We start from the raw sequence: 20,413 nt of genomic DNA on the forward strand, positions 1-20,413 counted from the left end.
GGCTGTTTGGCCTCCATTCTGATCCGATCGTTGGGCCCTAGGGCCCACAATCGGATCAGCCTTATATCTCCCACTTCAATGTGGGCATATCGGGGAAAGATCCACTCGTTTGGTGATCTCCCTGTGTATGGCCGCCTTTACTGAACAGTAACTCCTTGCAGCTGCCCCAAAGCTGTACCCTTTACACCTCCCCAAGTTTCCTATTGGGAAATGACCTCCTATATGGCAGGGTTCAGTCATGTGCAATTGACTATTTATTGCTCAAAAATGCATTAGCCAGTGTTTTCGAGCAATGATTGCCTGAATAATGAGTGCAGTTGTGGGTACAGGCAATTACTACAGTATGGGAAATATTAATAGGCAGTGTGAATCCAAACATTTTGTTTCCTGCCTTGCGAGCAGTTTAATGCAACAAAACACATGACATTGCATCAACCAAGTGCTATTATCCTTAGATGAAAACATCTCTTAAGCTGGCCATAGATGTTGAGATTTTTAAAAGATCAGATCCTGATCGTGAGACCACGATCTTCTCGGAACGATCGTGCGATCGTACGAATTTACCGTCAACTAAAAAGACCAATTTGCCAGGAAAACAAACGGGAGCTGCCTGCTTGGCCCTGCAAACATAGATACATTGCACTGGAACCAACAAAGATTTTTTGACCTGGCCGATCAATTTCCTGACAGATGTCGGCCGAAAAATCGCAAGATGTACGATCGTTCGAATCCCACTAACCGCACGATAATATTACAGAAATATTTTTTATCCAGAAAACTCCAGGTCTTGAGCATTCTGGATAACAGGTCCCATACCTGTATTAGCCAGGGACAGACACAGCCTCAGACAGACAGACAGACAGACCTCCGACCTTACCTGCCCAAGAAGCACTACTCAGCTAAATGCTTTCTAAAATATCACTACTTGTACATAAACCTCCTCCTGTGTGGGGCTGTGGGCTTGCTCTCCTGTCTTCTGAAATGCCTGTCAAGTCACAGTTAGTACTTCCCAAAAGTAGGAACCAAGCAGCTCACTCCAATTCATGATTGTATAACTACAATTTTAGAGAAGACACAGAAAATAAATCTGTATTTAAGAACATCAATAAAGTATCATTGAATTTTGGTAACATCCTTGTTTTTGTTTCATTATTGGGGGAGGGAGAAGCAGATAAGGGTTAGGGAGAGAAAAAAAATGGGGGGTAATAAGGGTCAAGGTCTGTGTTCCATTTTGCAGGTATCTGACATTGATTTAGATAGTGTTGCTCACTTTCAAACATTGTGGTCTAGTTGCATTAAATATGGTAGAGTCAAGCATATGTAAAGTGGTAGTGGTCCAAAAAGTAATCAGATCCTCTTCCTTCCCTTCGGCATTTCACGGATTTTGTGTCGCATGCGCAGTTGGTAAGAATACCGGACTGCTCCAACTGCAGATGTGCCAAATACAGAGTTCCCTTACAGAAGAAGATCCAAAGATGGTGTCCATGAACTCCACTGAGCTACTCTATATAAATCATGCGATTATACTGTCCAGGGGCGCTTTCTGAAATAATGAACTATGTGGGGAGGAAACAGGGAGGGGGGACTATCTAGGGTAGTAGGTGGGGCTTTTCTTATTGGGGGGGTTAGTACTCCTTTAAGTGTCAGCAGAATTTCGCATTTCATTTGTACTTAGAGCCAGATGGTTTTGAATATTTTGTGCTCTCTCAATTTAGGGGCTTTTTCGGGGGGGGGGGGGGTTACCTAGGGAAAACTATAAATTGCGTTTTTAGGAGATCTAGAGCTTTTTGTGTATTTCCACTTCTGAGGTCTACTGATTACAGTTATATGCCCAATATGCATAGATTTACCAAACTATGTGGCATACAGAGACCCCCAATCAAATATTGCAAATTAATTTTTACATCTGACACACTGGCTGCTGCAATCTAAGCACCTGATATATGTATTATGTGCCCAGGGCTGGTCCTATCAAATGTGGGGCCCAATTGGGACCATGTTGGCGGGGCCCCTAGACAAAGTGTTGCTGGCTACTGACACAGCAAGTATTTAGGAAAATAAGGGCATACAGGCACAAAATAGAAAGGAAAGGGGCAGTGCGGGGCCCCCAGAGGTGCGGGGCCCAATTGGGCCCAATTGGTCCAATTGGCCTAAGGCCGGCCCTGTATGTGCCTTAACAACCCCCCCCCCCCAACAATACAGAGATCCTAGAAAAACATATATTTTCAGAAAATACACATTATGACAAATCTAAAATGGGTAAATATATCTTTCTACTGCAAACTACTGTAATGGTTAAATTTACTGTAAGGGTTACATTTTGTCTAGCAGGAATGATTCAGTATACCCAGAGTCCTCCTTCAAGATTCATGTCCCCCTTCACTAGTCAGTTCTGTTCTAAGTCGACCATCAAGGACACAGTGAAGCAGTTACAAATTACCTCTTCATTGCTGCACCACAGATGTAACAGCTCAAGAGCTGGAACTTATCAGTACTATGTATGGCTTCATTGTTTCATGGTTCTGGGGCCCTACAAGGTTCCTACGTACGGCTCCCACATAGGGTTGCCACCTGGCTGGTATTTTACCGGCCTGGCTGGTAAAACTAATGGTTGATCCCAATGTTATTAATAGGGAAAAAAGATAAATACTGTATATGGGAGGCCGGTATCTTTTTCCAGAAAAGGTGGCAACCCTACACATCATTGTTCCATCATCACTGTTTTTCCATCTTGTAACAGTGTGTTGTGTGAAGGGGTATAAAACCCCCACCTTGGTTTTTTTGTTCTGTATTCTGCCTTCAGAATCCACGCAGCTTGTGTCAATAAACTTCACTCTTTACCTCAAGTGATCTCCCAGTTTTGGTGAATTCCCACAACACTACCAGGCTGTAAAGCTATGCTGAACATAGAGGTTTTTATGAAATTTCTGAAAATCGTCACAAAGCTTGCATTTTAGCCAGTTATATGCCCTACATTTCGTAACATAGCAGCATAAAACATCATAAATATGAACGTCCTGGGCCTACTGAACACTCTGATGCCCAATATGCACAAATTTAGCAAAACACGTGGCATATACGTAGAGGCGCCCAAATGAAAATAGTGCATATGAATTTTCACGGCTGACATTTTGGCTGCTGCAATTATGGTTGCCACTGGCCAGTATTTTACTGGCCTGGCCAGGAAAAATTATGGTTGATCCGAATATTATTAATAGAGAAAAAGATAAATATATAGGAAGGGCAGTATCTTTTTCCAGAAAAGGTGGCAGCTCTACTCCCACGCCATTGTTTCAACATCACTGTTTTTCCATCTTGTAACAGTGTGTTGTGTGAAGGGTTATAAAACCCCCACCTTGTTCTTTGTTCTGTATTCTGCCTCTTGCGGGTACAGAATCCACCCAGGTCATGTCAATAAACTTCACTCTTAACCTCAAGTGATCTCCAGTTCCTGATTAATTCCCAAGACCAAACCATGTGGCACATAAGTAGAAGCACCCAAATGAAAATATTGCATATGAATTTGGCCTGGTCGGTAAAAACTATGGTTGATCGCAATGTTACTAATAGGGAAAAATATACATACCTCCCAACTGTCCCTTTTTCCGAGGGACAGTCCCTCTTTTGACAGCTCAACCTGCAGTCCCGCATTTGTACTGGAAAGTCCCTCTTTTCTCTGCACTGAACAGCCAGAAAAGGAAACAAAGTTTCTCACTTAATTGGCTTTTAGCAGAGAGCCCAGAACAGCCAACAGGTGCAAATAAGATGCTTTGTAACAATTTTGAGACACAAAAAAAACAGTTTAGATAAGGAGAAATATTTTCAAACTTTCATAACCTGCCAAATTTTGTAAAATGAACATGGTAATTAGGGGGTGTGGCCACAGAAAGGGCGTGGTGATTTTTTTTTTGCTGTTCTACGTGGGAGGTATGAATATATAGGAAGGCTTTAGTGATGTGCGGGCCGGCCCAATACCCGCAGGACCAGCGAGTTTACCGACTGACCTCGCACCACCAGGCCCGGACTGGCAATCTGTGGGTTCTGGCAAATGCCAGATGGGCTGCTATAAGGTGCCATTGAAAGTCAGTATTTAGTGGGCTGGTGGGGGATTGGTGGGCCTCTGTGTGGGCTGATTGCGCACTGACGATTTCTGGTCGTACCGGCCGATTTCGGGCAAAAAAAATCTGGTACGGAGGGGGGCGGGGCCCGGCGGCAGGTCCCACACCAGGGCTCGCCCACCCCCAATTACGTTACTGACCATATATTCTCAGAAAGTACACATTCTAACCAGATGAAATTGCAAACTGGAAAGCTGCTGAATATAAAGCTAAATAACTCATAAAAAATTAAAACCAATTGCAAATTATCTCAGAATATCACTCTCTACATCATACTAAAAGTTAATTTGACAGTGAACAACCCTTTTAATATGATAAAAAATACCAGGACAGCCCTCCAGTGAAAACTGGACAGGTGACAACCCTATTCTGGTGACAGAGGATCCTACTTGTTATTGCTATTTTTTATTACTCATCTTTCAGGCCTCTCCCATTCATATTCCAGACTCTTATTCAATTCAGTGCATGGTTGCTAGGGTCATTTTGACCCTAGCAACCAGATTGCTGAAATGGCAAACCAAGAGCTGTAAAAAAAAAAAAAACTAAATAACTGAAAAACGACAAATAATCAAAAAAGAATACAAATTGCTCATTGTCTCAGTCTCTCAGAATATCCCTCTCTACATCATACTAAACACTGAAAACTCAAAGGTGAATCACTCCTTTAAAAAAAAAACAACATAATAAAAAACAAAAGAAGTCCAATTTCAAACTGTATCAGCATTTCAGATTAGAAATAGCGCTTTACAAGTACTGAGCGCTGGTATTTTTAGCAGTTAAGCTTTATGGGGCCAATAAAGTTTATTGTAAAAAAAAAAAAGTGACAGCTGAACGCGTGATCGTTGTAAATAAAGTTTGTTGAAGTGAAATGTATCCTGTGAGCAGGAAGCCAAAATAGACCGGGAGGAGGAAGAAGAAGGAGAGCTTCGCTGGGAGGGAGGAGCCGGTGTGTGGGTAAGCTCTAGCAGGCAGTGTGAGACGGGTTAGAGCTGTCGGCTGCTCCGATCCCTCCTAGTCAGTCTGCTTCAATTATTATACTGCTCTGCTATAACATCATTTTATTAGCGGAGACACTGCACTGACTGACTCACGCTCACATATAGCATTGTCTGTGCCGAGAGACTGCATGCCATTCACCTGCTTGGAAGTAGCTTTAATCTCCTTTTATGTAAAATTGGTGCAACAGTCTCTATATATGCTGTGCCAATAAGTCCTGGTGGCTGTTCTATGTCCCAAGTCTCCCTGCTGGAATGTCTCTCCTGTAGGATATCTGTTACCCAATGAATCCAGGAATTGTATCCAGCACTTTCAGCCTTATCTTTCTGTAGTTGAGCCAGGCCTTCTTCCCATGAAACCTTGCCTTTCCCTACTCCTTGCCTTTCCCTACTCCTTGCCTTTCCCTACTCCTTGCCTTTCCCTACTCCTTGCCTTTCCTTACTCCTTGCCTTTCCCTACTCCTTGCCTTTCCCTACTCCTTGCCTTTCCCTACTCCTTGCCTTTCCCTACTCCTTGCCTTTCCCTACTCCTTGCCTTTCCCTACTCCTTGCCTTTCCCTACTCCTTGCCTTTCCCTACTCCTTGCCTTTCCCTACTCCTTGCCTTTCCCTACTCCTTGCCTTTCCCTACTCCTTGCCTTTCCCTACTCCTTGCCTTTTCCTTGCCTTTCCCTACTCCTTGCCTTTCCCTACCTTTCCCTACTCCTTGCCTTTCCCTACTCCTTGCCTTTCCCTACTCCTTGCCTTTCCCTACTCCTTGCCTTTCCCTACTCCTTGCCTTTCCCTACTCCTTGCCTTTCCCTACTCCTTGCCTTTCCTTACTCCTTGCCTTTTCCTTGCCTTCTCCTTGCCTTTCCCTACTCCTTGCCTTTCCCTACTCCTTGCCTTTCCCTACTCCTTGCCTTTCCCTACTCCTTGCCTTTCCCTACTCCTTGCCTTTTCCTTGCCTTTTCCTTGCCTTTTCCTTGCCTTTTCCTTGCCTTTCCCTACTCCTTGCCTTTCCCTACTCCTTGCCTTTCCCTACTCCTTGCCTTTCCCTACTCCTTGCCTTTCCCTACTCCTTGCCTTTCCCTACTCCTTGCCTTTCCCTACTCCTTGCCTTTCCCTACTCCTTGCCTTTCCCTACTCCTTGCCTTTCCCTACTCCTTGCCTTTCCCTACTCCTTGCCTTTCCTTACTCCTTGCCTTTCCTTACTCCTTGCCTTTCCTTACTCCTTGCCTTTCCTTACTCCTTGCCTTTCCTTACTCCTTGCCTTTCCTTACTCCTTGCCTTTCCTTACTCCTTGCCTTTCCCTACTCCTTGCCTTTCCCTACTCCTTGCCTTTCCCTACTCCTTGCCTTTCCTTACTCCTTGCCTTTCCTTACTCCTTGCCTTTCCCTACTCCTTGCCTTTCCTTCTTGCCTTTTCCTACTCCTTGCCTTTCCTTCTTGCCTTTCCTTACTCCTTGCCTTTCCTTACTCCTGGCCTTTCCTTACTCCTGGCCTTTCCTTACTCCTGGCCTTTCCTTACTCCTGGCCTTTCCTTACTCCTGGCCTTTCCTTACTCCTGGCCTTTCCTTACTCCTGGCCTTTCCTTACTCCTGGCCTTTCCTTACTCCTGGCCTTTCCCTACTCCTGGCCTTTCCTTACTCCTGGCCTTTCCTTACTCCTGGCCTTTCCTTACTCCTGGCCTTTCCTTACTCCTGGCCTTTCCTTACTCCTGGCCTTTCCTTACTCCTGGCCTTTCCCTACTCCTGGCCTTTCCCTACTCCTGGCCTTTCCCTACTCCTGGCCTTTCCCTACTCCTGGCCTTTCCCTACTCCTGGCCTTTCCCTACTCCTGGCCTTTCCCTACTCCTGGCCTTTCCCTACTCCTGGCCTTTCCCTACTCCTGGCCTTTCCCTACTCCTGGCCTTTCCCTACTCCTGGCCTTTCCCTACTACTTGCTTTGTGCCACTGCTCCAGTGATTTGGAAGCTTGCACTGATAAAGTGTTCCAGTTATTCTGAATTGTCAGCAAAAAACCCCCCAAAATTCTGCATTTGGCATCTCTCCCTGATATATGAGCAGCTAAGGCTAGAAAATATAGCCACACATCCTTGGATCTGAATCCATTTAAAATATGTCACTTCTATAAAATATGGCACTGCTAAATGTGACTTCAAATTTTTTATTTGTTTTTGAGTTGTAGGTGCTCTAAGTGCAAGGATGATAAAATATTTGGCATTCCAAGTAACAGGCTTAACAGGCTGTAGAGGGAACAGAGACACAGATTAGTATCCATGCATTTAAAATATAAGAGACTTTAAGACCATGTTCAAAGTAGTTTAGATGGGGTTATAGATACACTTTTGCTGGGATGCACAATTTTGTTGCTTTTTTCCCCCCTCTACAGCAAGAAAGGATCATGGCATCCAGGGGATCTGGCACGTCACTGACAAGAAAAAACTACAGGTTGACGTCTGAATCTGAAAAAAGAAAGGTCACAGGTAAGCTACCAAGAGTCAGCTGCTAGAATATATTTCATAATGATTGCCCCACTTAAAAGGGCACATTGATCTTAGGAAGACTTACTCCTAAAAACAGTTAAAGGCCCAGTAACATCAAATTTATTTATTTATTTTTAAATTTGTTAGTATACAACGAAAAATAAACACCAAGACAAATTAAACTTTTAAAGTGCAAAGCCTTTATTAAGAATTAACTTACCAAAACTCCACTTCCGCTCCTCTTCAAAAAAGGCAAGCGACAGGGCGACCATCCATCTTGCGGTGCTACTGATCCAAGACTATACTTTTCATCTTACAACAAGGTCAGAGCTTAGACTGGGCTTTACACCAGGCATCTTTTAGTGGTCAATGAGACCCAGTGCTTAGCCTTGGAGTGGGAATCCAGAGGAGCGGGGATTATGGACAAGTGCTTGGCTTGCTGGCATTAGATTCTGTGCCTCAGTCCGTGCAATCACCTGGCAAGAAGAGGATGCCAGACTGCAACTGATACCTGCTTGCCCTGTACCGACTCATCTGCCTTCATCGCTTTGTGTCCATTCTACATCTGCGAGATCCCCATCACTGCTGCCCCCTGGCACTCCGCCTTTCAGCACCAATGATGCAGGCGTGTTACTCTGTGGCAGACCCCAATGCTTTAGTGGTCGTGCCATACATGAGCCAACAGAACTACTACAGGGCTGCGGACACCTATGGGAGCATGGCCACCCCAATGAGTGTGTACATGACTCACAAGCATCACACTCACCATCACCAACCGACGGCACCCACTCACCATCACCAACTAACAGTGCCCAAGGACCTGGTGAAGTCGCTGTACAGTTACATCGCCCTCATCACCATTGCCAGCCAGAACGCCCCAGTCCAGAAAGCCCAGTCTAAGCTCTGAGTATAGCCTTGGACCAGTAGCGCATCCTCAGCCGCAGCTCAAATTCGGCTCCTCCATACAGAGCTCTTCTCCTTCCACCGCTCAGCCTCAATCAATGGCAGTAACTTGACTCTCCGACACACCATTTATATTGAGGGACAGGTTGTGCCTGATGCTGTTCTGCCAGCCCTGCTTATTCTCTCGGTAGAAAGGGAAGCGATCCATGATGAAGTGGTAGATGCCATTCAGGGTGATCATCTTGTCTGGGGCGTTCTGGATGGTGATGAGGGCGATGTAACTGTACGGCGGCTTCACCAAGTCCTTGGGCGCTATCGGTTGGTGATCAATTGGTCATCATTATTTATTTTATTTATAGTTTTTGAATTATTTGCCATCTGCTTCTGACTCTTTCCAGCTTTCAAATTAGGGACACTGACTCTAAAAAAACAAATGCTCTGTAAAGCTACAATGTTTTGCTATTGCTACTTTTGTTTACTCATCTCTATTCATGCCCTTGTCTATTTATATTCCAGTCTCTTATTCATATTAATGCATGGTTGCTTGTGTAACTTGGACCCCGTCAACCATATTGCTGAAATTGGAAGCTGGAGAGCTGCTGAATAAAAAGCTAAATAACTCAAACATAAAATTAAAAAGCTAAAAACAATTGCAAATTGTCTCAGAATATCTACACCATACTAAAAGTTAAATCAAAGCTAAACAACCCCCTTAAAAGCAAACTACCGTACAGTTTCATCAATATGCATAAAAGGTAAAATATATAAAATATTTCCATTTAAAGTTATTCTGTTGACATAATTATTTGTTTGTTATAATTACAGCAAATTGTGTAAAATGTGTTTTAGTAGTCCTAAAATGTATCCTTGTGGTCTGAGACTTGCCAGATAATGTTTTTTACCAGAAATTTCAAGTGTTAAATGTTGCATTAGTGCAGTGTGACTGATATGAAGAGACAAGGGGAGAGCAGTGTTTCCACCTATTGCTGCACTTGTCAGGGTCTTTAACTGGAATGTCAAATTTTGGAGCCTTTATGATCCTGTATTGAGATCCTTTTCCTGATTTTAAATGTTCAGTGTTTTTTTTTTTTTTATTTGCCACATTCAGACTTCTCTATTCTACCCTCGTTGCTAAATGATTTAAGACCAACAGGTAACAATGTAGAAAATGTAAGCTAGACTTTCTGATCCTGCTGTTTGTCTTGTGAGGCACATGTATAATTAGACTCTATAAACCACATGCCTGGTATCACACAGGGCTTTGTGTGCAGCTCGGTATATTTTAGGGTCAGGACACATGAGCAGATTCGGGGAGATTAGCCGCCCCAGCGTCAAATCTCCTCTTCTTCGGTGCGACAATCTCCCCGAACTGCCTTCCCCCTGCTAAAATGAAAATCTCCTGGGGGAAGGCACACGCGGCACTTAATTTTCCAAAGTCACCCGAAGTTTTGGTAAACGAAGCGCCGCATGTGCCTTCTCCCAGGCGGTTTTCATTTTAGCCAGTGGAACGCTGGGGAGACTAATCTCCCTGAATCTGCTTGTGTGGCCTGACCCTTACAGTTCAGTGCAAAAGGGGGCAACATTTTTATGTATATAAGTAAATATACCCAGCAACAAAGATTACGTGGCAAACATTCACAAGGATAGGTACCTGCCCTATAGAACTTACCAACCAAAAAGTGACTATTCTTTATTGCTCCCAAAACTGCAGTTCTTTATATAACAGCAATTGTTGGTTGCTGTGGGGAGATGGCTCACAATTTGTTAAATGTTTTGTTAGGTATTGTGAATGAGAGACTACTAAATCAATATCTGCAACGGATATTCCCTGCCACAGATGGGACATCGCATGGTGCTGCATACAGGTACAGTATAGTTGGATTATTATCAAATCTAACACTTTGCCTAGGCATTGCATATTGTGCTATTGTCCTTACATGTTTGCATCTTTTCTTTGTACTCTTATCATGGAATTCCACTCTTTTATAATACATTAATTAAAATGTGTTGATATGCAATTTTGCTGTGGTTAAAATGCACAAATAAATGTTTTAAGTGAGAAGCTGTGCATGTCTTTAATGTATTACAATTGAAGTGGACCTGTGCACGGCTCTTACTATATGGATAGCATCTACCCCAAAATCCTTAATTGAATTAGCAGCAGTGCAATTATAGAGGAAGTAGGCTCCACTAACTGATACACAGTCAACCTATGTCTATGAAAAATGTCTTCTTTCCAAAGTTTGGGGTGCTTAATTGCGCAAGTGCAGTAAACCATAGCAATAAATTTTGCTCAGTACACTTTATTAAAAAATAAATCTATAATATGGTTGATTGCTATGCGTATCAGTTTGGCACTCTGTAAGTAAACAAGCCCCACAATGCACAAGCACTGAAGTCCAGCTAGTAGAAATACTATATAAGGGTGGTGGCGGACAGGGAGATTAGTCACCCAGCAACAAATCTCCTCTACTGCGGGCGTCTAATCTCCCCAAACTGCCCTCCTGCCGGCAAGAATACGAATCTCCGTCGGGATTGCTTCGAATTTTCAAGTTGCCTCTGAACTATTGATTGTTATTGAAAAATAAACTTAAATGCAGATAAATATCCAAATTCAGAAAAGCAAAATTCTGTGATCAAATGGAATTAACATTATATAGTGAATAAAGTACCCCCTCTTGTAAACTATAAGGATATTATAAGTTACCGAGGAGTTTCATGACCATATAAAAACACGAGGCTGGAGGCCTCCGAGGTAACGTATATTATTCTCATATTTTGCAACATGGGGTACTTTATTTATGCAAAAAGAAAGACTTACACTCGCACACCCTGGCCGTCCAGACTTCAGCGACTCCCAGGTGCTCGATGCTAGAGGGAATGGGCAACCTCAGAAACAACGTAGGAACAGGACACACCGGCACAACATGGGTAATTTCAGCAGGTAAAACCTTGCTCGTTTATTGCGGATGCAACGTTTCGGGGCGTGACCCCTTTCTTGCTTGAGAAAGGGGTCACGCCCCGAAACGTTGCATCCGCAATAAACGAGCAAGGTTTTACCTGCTGAAATTACCCATGTTGTGCCGGTGTGTCCTGTTCCTACTTTATTTATGATAATACACAAGTTTTAGTGAGTCATATGACAAAAATGACATCATTACTCACCGTTTATAACTGATGACATCAGAATTTACGGTTTATAAGGATATAATTCACAAGATATTCATGGCTTTTGAGTATTATAAGGCTATAAAGATCATCCTTTGCATCAGTAATGGTTCTTGAAGAGACATACAGGTAACAGATGGAAGGGACCTGCCAGTAAGCTCAGTATAATAGCATGAATGCCGTTTGTGTGAGTACAGTTGTCCATCCAGGATGTCCTTCAACGCTTCTAAAAATAATCCCTCAATGCTTTAATGCCCTTCTTCAGTTACAGTACAGACTAATCTCCCCAACCATGCGGTAGAGTATGAATGACTTAGCACCAAAAACAAAAAGCCAGTTCAGTTGCATCTATGTCAAAGGCTGTGAAGAGATATGACCTTTTCATCAGAGAGTCGGCACGTTCCCACTTAGAGATTTATTCTCCCTTTAATTGTTGTATTGCTGTTAAGTATTTTGGGTAGGGATGCACTGGATTCGGCCCAACCCTTGAATCCGTTGTGAAAGATTCGGCCGAATAACGAGCCAAATCCTAATTTGCATATGCAAATTAGGGCTGGGAAGGGGAAAACAGTTTTTACTTCCCTGTTTTGTGACAAAAAGTCACACGATTTCCCTCCCCGTCCCTAATTTGCATATGCAAATTAGGATTCGATTCGGCAAGGCAGAAGGAATCCTGCTGAAAAAGGCCTAATCCTGGCTGAATCCTGAACCGCAACCTGGATTCTCTGCATCTCTAATTTGGTGCATATTTATTAAGGTTCGTATTGGATTTTTGGCCAAAACTCACAAATTCAAATTGGGAATAATCCTAATTCGAATTTCGAGATTTATCATACCGGGATCCTGGGAACAATTCGAATTAGAGTATTCGCCGCCTAAAACCTGCCGACTTCATGTAGAAGTCAGTGGGAGAGGTTCAGTGACTCATTTGAAGATGTTAATAACCTTCCTGACATTCAAGCTTTTTTCTGAGAAATAAACTCGATTTGAGTTTAGTTGAATTCGATTTGAGTTTTCCAGTCGGTAATATTAGTTCGAGTTTTAGATATGAGTTTTTTCTTAAATAAGATAAGAGGTCATTCGAGTTAATTCGAATTAAAAAAACAACTCTAACATTCGACCTTTGATAAATCTGCCCCTTAACGTCCGTTATATTCCATGTTTAGAGAATTATCATGTATTAGGTGCAGTTGTTTCTATTAAACATTAGCAGTTACTAAGAAACCCTTTTTGATGCTGTTATCCTCCCCCCCCCCCCCCGAAAAAAAATATTTTATGATATGTTTTGTAACAGAATTAGTCACAAGCTGTGGTGTGCTAAGGTTTCAAGTGAAAAAAAGATTCTCAATAAAGTGGAAATACTTATATTGTATATCTTTGAAGTATCCCTTTCTTATATTAACAAATAATAACAAAGCTCCCCATTATATAAAGTGCTAGCTTATTAATCACATTTAGTGGGGAGCATTGTTTGTTTTTTTTTTTTTATAGTAACCAATCCAAGAGGCCCAAAGTGCATTGTGGTTATATAAGGGATCTTGTAACCATGCTGCCATGTGTTTAAAGTGCTGAATATAACTAAACCTGGAAAAAATATTAAGGCGAGAGATGCTGACAGCCAATTAAAGCGACCTATCTTATGGCTGCTAGAAGAGGAGGTAACAGTTGCTGCTACTGTCAGAAGAAAGTGGGCTATTTCTGGGTGTGCATACTGGCTTCCATAGCATTTAGGAGGCAATGTAACAAACCACATTCCAGTAGTCTTTCACAGTAGGACAAATCCCTCATGCATGTTATCTAGAATGCTTGGGGCCTGGGGTTTCCTGATAATGGGCCTTTCTGTAATTTGGGTCGACATACAGTAAATCCATTAAATAAATCATTTAAAGTGGACCTGTGACCCAGACACAAAAAGCTGTATAATAAAATTCCTTTTTGAATTAAACATGAAATCCAATTTCTATTTTTTAGTAAAGCATTCATAGCTGTTGTAAGCTCATTTAAACATCTCAGCTGTCAATCAAATATTGTCTGCCCCTCCTCTATGCTGTAGGCATAGATGCAGGGCAGACAATTACTTTCAATTTCCATTTAGCACTTCCTAAATGTCACTGCACTACTCACATTCCCCCTCTCTCTTTACCATTAAATTGTGTAGCCAGGGCATGGGGATGGACATCGGGTCCCCCATTCTGGTGCACAAACAAGATTCTGGCTTTTTAAGACTTGCCTTAATAACAGTGTCCACAAAATGAGGCGCGTTGAGGCTGTTACCTCAGGCGGCAACGCCCCACTAGGTACCAGGGGCAGCAAAAATTCTGCTCCTGGTACTTTAAGAGCGTATTTCGGGGGGGGGGGGGCAGCAGCAATTGCTGCTGCCTCAGGCGGCGGAGGGGCCAGGATCACCCCTGTCTATGGGAGATGACCTTCCTTTAATTCAGGGTTTCTGGATAATGGGTTTCTGGATAAGGCATCCCATACCTGAACAACCATAGAGTTTGTATGTAGTTTCCTTGATGCTGACATTAAGAAAAAATTGTCCATACTTCTGAACAACTTGTAGGCCGTTTTACTCTTTATTTTTAGGTAGGGTGCATGACTGGGGGCTTGTGAAGAATATAAATGTAAAAGTGTTTGCAGCAACCCAGAAGCAAAAAGATTGTGGTATGCGGTATTGTTCGAGTCCTTGTTCTTGCCATCTACTCTGCAGGGGGGCTAGGGTGACTGACCTTAGCACGTATCTACAGTAGCAGTTTAAATGCCAAACTGAACAGCGAAAAAAGGCAAGCAATCTCATATTAAAATAATTTTAGTATACGCCTGTCATACAACATTCTACAAGATAATGTTATTATTTATAGGGAATGGATGATACCCTTAATTAACAACTTCCAATGTATCCACTTGATTAGAATTGAGGTCTGATTTAATCAGTGTAACCTAAACGATTTAAATAAGAGAAAGGAAAGAACCCCTCTTCTATCAAGTACTACAAGATAATGTTATGTTACACTTCTCTTTTAATACATTAATGTGAGCTATAATAGGAACCTATAGTTGTGTAATTTATGTAACTCTGTATATTTACTCCATTAGTCTTTCTGGCCATGTATTCTTCCTGGCTGAGTATGCTTGAAGTTTTTGTTTATAGTGGGTTTTTTTTAAGATTGGAATTTTACTTCAGTGCTTTAAATTATATTTGAAAAGTTAAATGTCTGTGTATTTATTTCAGCTTTATAATATGTGAACTTTTCTATTCTGTATGTGCAGAAAACCTCTCACTTTTCAGAACCTGGATGAACATTTGGAAAGACATGTGTCTGCTGGGGAGACAACAGAAGAGGATACTGGTGAGTAGAGTTGTGTTTATTAGCCCTTTTATTCATAGGTTAACCATTGAAAAGGAATGTTTTAGTCTCTGTACCAGCCAGTAATTCATAATACACTCAGCTAGGATTGTAGTGCCAGCATGCATGTACCTTAGATCATATGGAACGTTGTCTATGAAGATTTTCATTTATCCAGTTCTTCATATACAGTATTTAACACAATTGAGTCTAAAGCAATTGGGCTTTCAGATGACTCTGATGAAAACGTTTACTGCTCACCAGAGTGTCTTGTTCAGTTCAACAATGGAGTCATTCTGAGTAGTTGTTAAATAGATACAAGGTTGTCCTTATTGTGTAAATTAGTATTTCCACAGGTTGCAGTCCCCGTGTGAAATTCCAAGTGAATATAAATAGTACCCGGAGAGCACTCTGTGTCTTTAAAATGTCATGTCTTTATTGCAGAACGTTGTGCACTACATGTTTCGGCCTTCGTATGCACCTGATGAAGGCTGATGAGCCGAAACATGTAGTGCACAATTTTCTGCAATAAAGACATAACATTTTAAAGACACAGAGTGCTCTCCAGGTACTGATTAGTTGTTGCTGAATGTATTAAAATGATTGGGTAGGCTCTACCTTACAGTTAAACAGAAGAAGCCGCATGAGTGATGAAACATTTTCAAAAATCATCAGAAAGTCCAGTTGCTTTAAACTTAATTCTACTGGATTCTGCATATGAGATCTTGCTGGTAAATTGCATCAACTGGGAGGGGAATGATTCAGACAGAACTGACTTCCACTATCTCTGTCTCAGATCAGGCTGCGGAGGGACGCTTGGGACCTTCCACAGTAGTACTAGATCATACCAGTGGCTTTGAAGGATTGTTGCTGGTGGATGATGACCTTTTAGGGGTAAGTATAAAAGTTAATACCAGCTCTCATAGCCTATACAGAATAAGTTGACAAGTGTGTTCTGTGACTAGTGTTAGTAACATTAATATTCTTCCTGCAGGTAATCGGACACAGTAATTTTAGTTCCATCCGGGCTACCACCTGCGTGTACAAAGGTGAGGAACAAATAAGGGGCACACCTATTTATGGTAGACCTTGTGATCCTATAATCCTGAAGCTGTAATTCTGCTTATGATGTCTCACTTTATTCTTCCTTTCACGACTGTTTCCCAATTCCTGTCTCCTACTTCTGCTCATTTCTGTCTTTTATCACCTCCCACCTTCATTTACATTTCTATGAATTTATTCTCGTCACCTTTCTCGTATTCCTATCTTTCTTGGCCTTTTTTTTTTTTTTCTTGTCTCTTTCTGATCAGGAAAGTGGCTTTACGAGGTCCTCATCTCCTCGCAGGGTCTGATGCAGATCGGATGGTGTACTCTAAGCTGCAGGTTTAACCAAGAGGTATGGAATATAACAATGTATGGAAAAGTTAATCATGGGTAGCCAGGTCTGGACTGGAGTCCAAATAGGCCCTGGCATTCCAAGTATAAAGAGGACCAAACAGATCTCAGCAGTTCACTAAATAGTGACATTTGCCAGAACCCACAGATTGCCAGTCTGGGCCTGTGAATAGCTACACAGTAATGGGCTATATTGAGTATACTATATTTGTGGAGTATTGGCAGTGAACTGTTAAACATCAGAATTTCTTTTGTTGTCAAAGTATAACTGTTATAAATAGGCATTAAAGGAGAAGGAAAGCTACAGAGGCATTTTATTGCCAATACATTAGCTGCAATAGTGCAAGCTAGAATGCTATATTTATTCTGTAGAATGTTTTACCATACCTGAGTAAAAAGCTCTAGAAACTCTCTGTTTGTTTAGGATAGGAGCTGCAGTATTAATGTGGTGTGACATCACTTCCTGCCTGAGTCTCTCCCTGCTCTGGGCTCAGATTACAGTAGAGAAGGGAGGGGTGGGGGAGAGGAGCAAACTGAGCATGCTCTTGCCCAGGGCAAAGAGGTTTAAGATGAAGGCAGGAAGTCTGATACAGAAGCCCATGTGTACACAATAGAAGGAAAGAAATGCAGTGTTTCTTTTGACAGAGGACTCAGAGCAACATTACTTTGGGGGTGTACTGGTATATTAAGATGGACCTTTCTGAAAAGGCTTAATTAGTTTTAACCTTTCCTTCTCCTTTAACATTTCTATGTGGTTCACCCATGAAAACTTGTCCACAACTTAAGTGGTGTAAACATGGAGCTTAGAATCTCACTAAATACACTTTATTTATAAAGGAAGGTGTTGGTGACACTCCTGACTCTTTTGCTTATGATGGGAACAGAGTGCGCAAATGGAATGTGACTACTACAAATTATGGAAAGGTAAGTGTTGTGTCTTAGGGGCAAATTCACTAAGCGCCGAAGCACCTAACGCTAGCGTCAATTCACTAGCGTTGGGCATTTTCGTTACTTCGCAAATTCACTAACGAACGCTGGCGTAACTTCGCTAGCGTTACTTCGCACCCTTACGCCTGGCGAATTTGCGCAACGGACGTAACTACGCAAATTCACTAACACGCGCATTGTACTGAACGCTACCTTTTACGCTAGACTTCCTTCGCCACCTCAGACCAGGCGAAGCGCAATAGCTCAGAGTATATAGGGATTGCTTCAAAAAAAAGTTCAAATTTTTTCTAAGTCCCAAAAAACGCTGGCGTTTTTTCTATATTATGGGTGATAGGCTGAAAAAGATTGAAATTTTTTTTGGGGCTCCCCTCTTTCCCCCCCCTACATTTCCTAACTCATGGCAACTTAACTATACAGTGGGCACATGTGTAGGGCAAAATAAAAATTTTATTTGCTGTTTTGAAGGTTTCCCAGGCATTTGTAGTGCTGCTACATATTCCTCCATTGAAATTTGAATTTGGTGCCATATGCAAATTAACCATCGCTAGCGTAACTTCGCTTCGCTTAGCGAATCAACGCAACTTCGCAACCTTACGCTACCCCTGAGCGCAACTTCGGATTTTAGTGAATTTGCGGAGCGCTGGAGAAACTACGCCTGGCGAAGTGCGGCGAAGTTACGCCTGGCGCAACTACGAATCTTAGTGAATTTGCCCCTTAAAGTATGCCACTAATTTTACTAATAGGAGGATCATAGCCTCCTTTTATAGTACTATTGGAGGAATGTCTAGTCCAGTTATTTGTGGGAAATGGTGGCAGGGCTGAGTTAGGGCACATACTGCACTTGTGCAATTGCTCACTATAATCATTTTTTCCTTTTTCATTTCACAGTCTTGGGCGGCTGGGGACATTGTCAGCTGTCTCATAGACCTGGATGAAGGGACCATTTCTTTCTGCCTGTAAGGACCGACTTCCTGGGCTTTGGCTAGAGAATGCAGGGATCTCAGCATTGTATAAAGGCTTCAGGCCTCCACCCCCCTGGGAAACTTTAGTTCAATACCTGGCCAGACATAATACTGATGTGTCTTAAACAGAATAAGTCTAGCAGTAATTTAATATTATAATTAAATGAATAATTATGCAATGGCTTTTTCTTGTCAATCTCCCCTCCAAGTCATCTGTTGTCAAACACCTTGTTTACTTTAGCCTAGATCTGGCCTTGCCTACAATACTGCCACCAGAATGAGTATTGTTTTTTCCCTCCTCCAGGAATGGTGTATCCTTAGGCACAGCTTTTAGTGACATCTCTCGGGGATCTGGGATGGCCTACTTTCCTGCAATCAGCCTGTCATTTAAGGAATCTGTTGCATTCAACTTTGGATCTCGCCCCCTTCGATATCCTTTGTTTGTTGTTTCTCATCACTATATAATTTTTTTTTTCTTTTTTTTATATATGCACTTTCTAAAATTCCACCAATTTTATTAATGCGTATTTGCATATTTATAAGCTGGCAAACCACAAAACTGAGTTGCTTGCAGCAGGACCCACGAGCCATTCATCTCTCAAAAACCATTTAAAAAATATTATAGCATTTGTGAAATATAACTGAACACATGGGTTTCTTTTAGCAATGATACTTTCTCTTTAGGAGTTTTTTTGGGTTATCCTTAACTTTCTTGTGTACATATCCTGTAGAAGGGTACCACCCCCTGCAGGATCCCCCCACTGCTGACTTGCTGAAATCCCAGAGACTGATGGGTTATATCAAGAATGTCCTTAGAACTGGAATAGATGTTCAGGTAACATACTATTGCACTACATCTATACTTCCACTTATTTGAAAACATATCATTAGCATAGGCATTGTTTTTTTTTTTTTACAGATCTTTTTTTAGTTTAGTTTTCTTGCAAGATATTTGTTGGGTTTCAAAATCTAGGAAATATCAAATCGGCAACTGTCTAAATTCCATTCCTTTGATGATGCAATATGCTTATTCAGGGCCAAGTCAATATAAGGGAGGTTGTTTTTGTGTGTGTTTTTGTGTGTGCGCACCAATGTGTCTCATGCCCCACAGTTTCATTGGCTAGGTGTGTGCTAGGAGTAAGGTTGTGCTAGGAATCTGTAGAAAAGTAGATGGGGTGGTAAGGTAAAGCTCATCTTTTCTTGGGCTGGTAACAATGTCCAAAATATAATGTGGCCAACGTGTAAAAGAAACGGATCCGCACACACACCGATTAGTGCAGTCGGGGATTATCCCCTTTTATTCAGCCACCAAACATCAACGTTTCGGGGGGATAATCCCCAACTGCACTAATCGGTGTGTGCGGATCCGTTTCTTTTACACGTTGGTTGCTAAGGGACCCGGCCGGGTCAACGGAAGGAACGCACCACCAGCTTGCAGGATTGGTGAACTACAGGTGTGCGGTAGGAGAATTACCTTGCAAAATATAATGTGGAGCATTTCCATCCTGTTAATCTTTAATTCTCTTTTAATATACGAGTTCCACAAACTTGGTAGTCCTTAGAATTGTGACAGATGTTCTTATCTCCAGGAAGGAAAGCTAGTGGATAAGGACCTGAACACATGGCAGCTGCAAGGGGAACCTACAGTTCTGATTACATTGGCTCATATATTCAACCAGTTTGCTCCACTCATGGTGAGTAATTCTTTGCTGCTATTTATTCTTTAACCTTTCTCCTGCTCCTGATTTTGAAGACCAGAAGAAGCATCTCATTATTATTATTATTATTTTGGGTACCAACTAAATCTGTGCAGTGTCCTCATTATGCAAGATGCCACAAGTCTCGGCCCAGCAGCTGCAAATAAATACATAGAACTGGGTATCTACTTTTACTTTTCTTGTTTAGTTTACAGTATTTGAATTAGTATTTGAATATATATATCTATCTATATATATATATATATATATATATATATCTATATCTATATCTATATCTATATCTATATCTATATCTATATCTATATCTATATCTATATCTATATCTATATCTATATCTATATATATATATATATATATATATATAGTACAAAAAAAGACCAGCAACACCGATATAC

The 20,413-nt window shown here is 41.7% G+C and overlaps 1 protein-coding gene across 1 annotated transcript in view; it reads left to right on the top strand.

Annotated features, from left to right (window-relative positions):
- Window positions 1-4,950: 4,950 nt before the first annotated feature.
- rnf123.L (ring finger protein 123 L homeolog) overlaps window positions 4,951-20,413 on the top strand; it is a 68,091-nt gene continuing 52,628 nt past the window's right edge. Inside the window, exons 1-12 of the mRNA XM_018258948.2 lie at window positions 4,951-5,072; window positions 7,484-7,577; window positions 10,261-10,345; window positions 14,919-14,998; window positions 15,792-15,889; window positions 15,990-16,044; window positions 16,306-16,391; window positions 17,228-17,314; window positions 18,227-18,294; window positions 18,605-18,730; window positions 19,021-19,135; window positions 19,890-19,994. Coding sequence (XP_018114437.1) covers window positions 7,496-7,577; window positions 10,261-10,345; window positions 14,919-14,998; window positions 15,792-15,889; window positions 15,990-16,044; window positions 16,306-16,391; window positions 17,228-17,314; window positions 18,227-18,294; window positions 18,605-18,730; window positions 19,021-19,135; window positions 19,890-19,994 — 987 coding nt within the window. The 5' untranslated portion in view covers window positions 4,951-5,072; window positions 7,484-7,495. The remainder of the gene's footprint in view (window positions 5,073-7,483; window positions 7,578-10,260; window positions 10,346-14,918; window positions 14,999-15,791; window positions 15,890-15,989; window positions 16,045-16,305; window positions 16,392-17,227; window positions 17,315-18,226; window positions 18,295-18,604; window positions 18,731-19,020; window positions 19,136-19,889; window positions 19,995-20,413) is intronic.

The sequence above is a fragment of the Xenopus laevis genome, chromosome 4L (assembly GCF_017654675.1).
Source record: "Xenopus laevis strain J_2021 chromosome 4L, Xenopus_laevis_v10.1, whole genome shotgun sequence".
NCBI lineage: Eukaryota > Metazoa > Chordata > Amphibia > Anura > Pipidae > Xenopus > Xenopus laevis.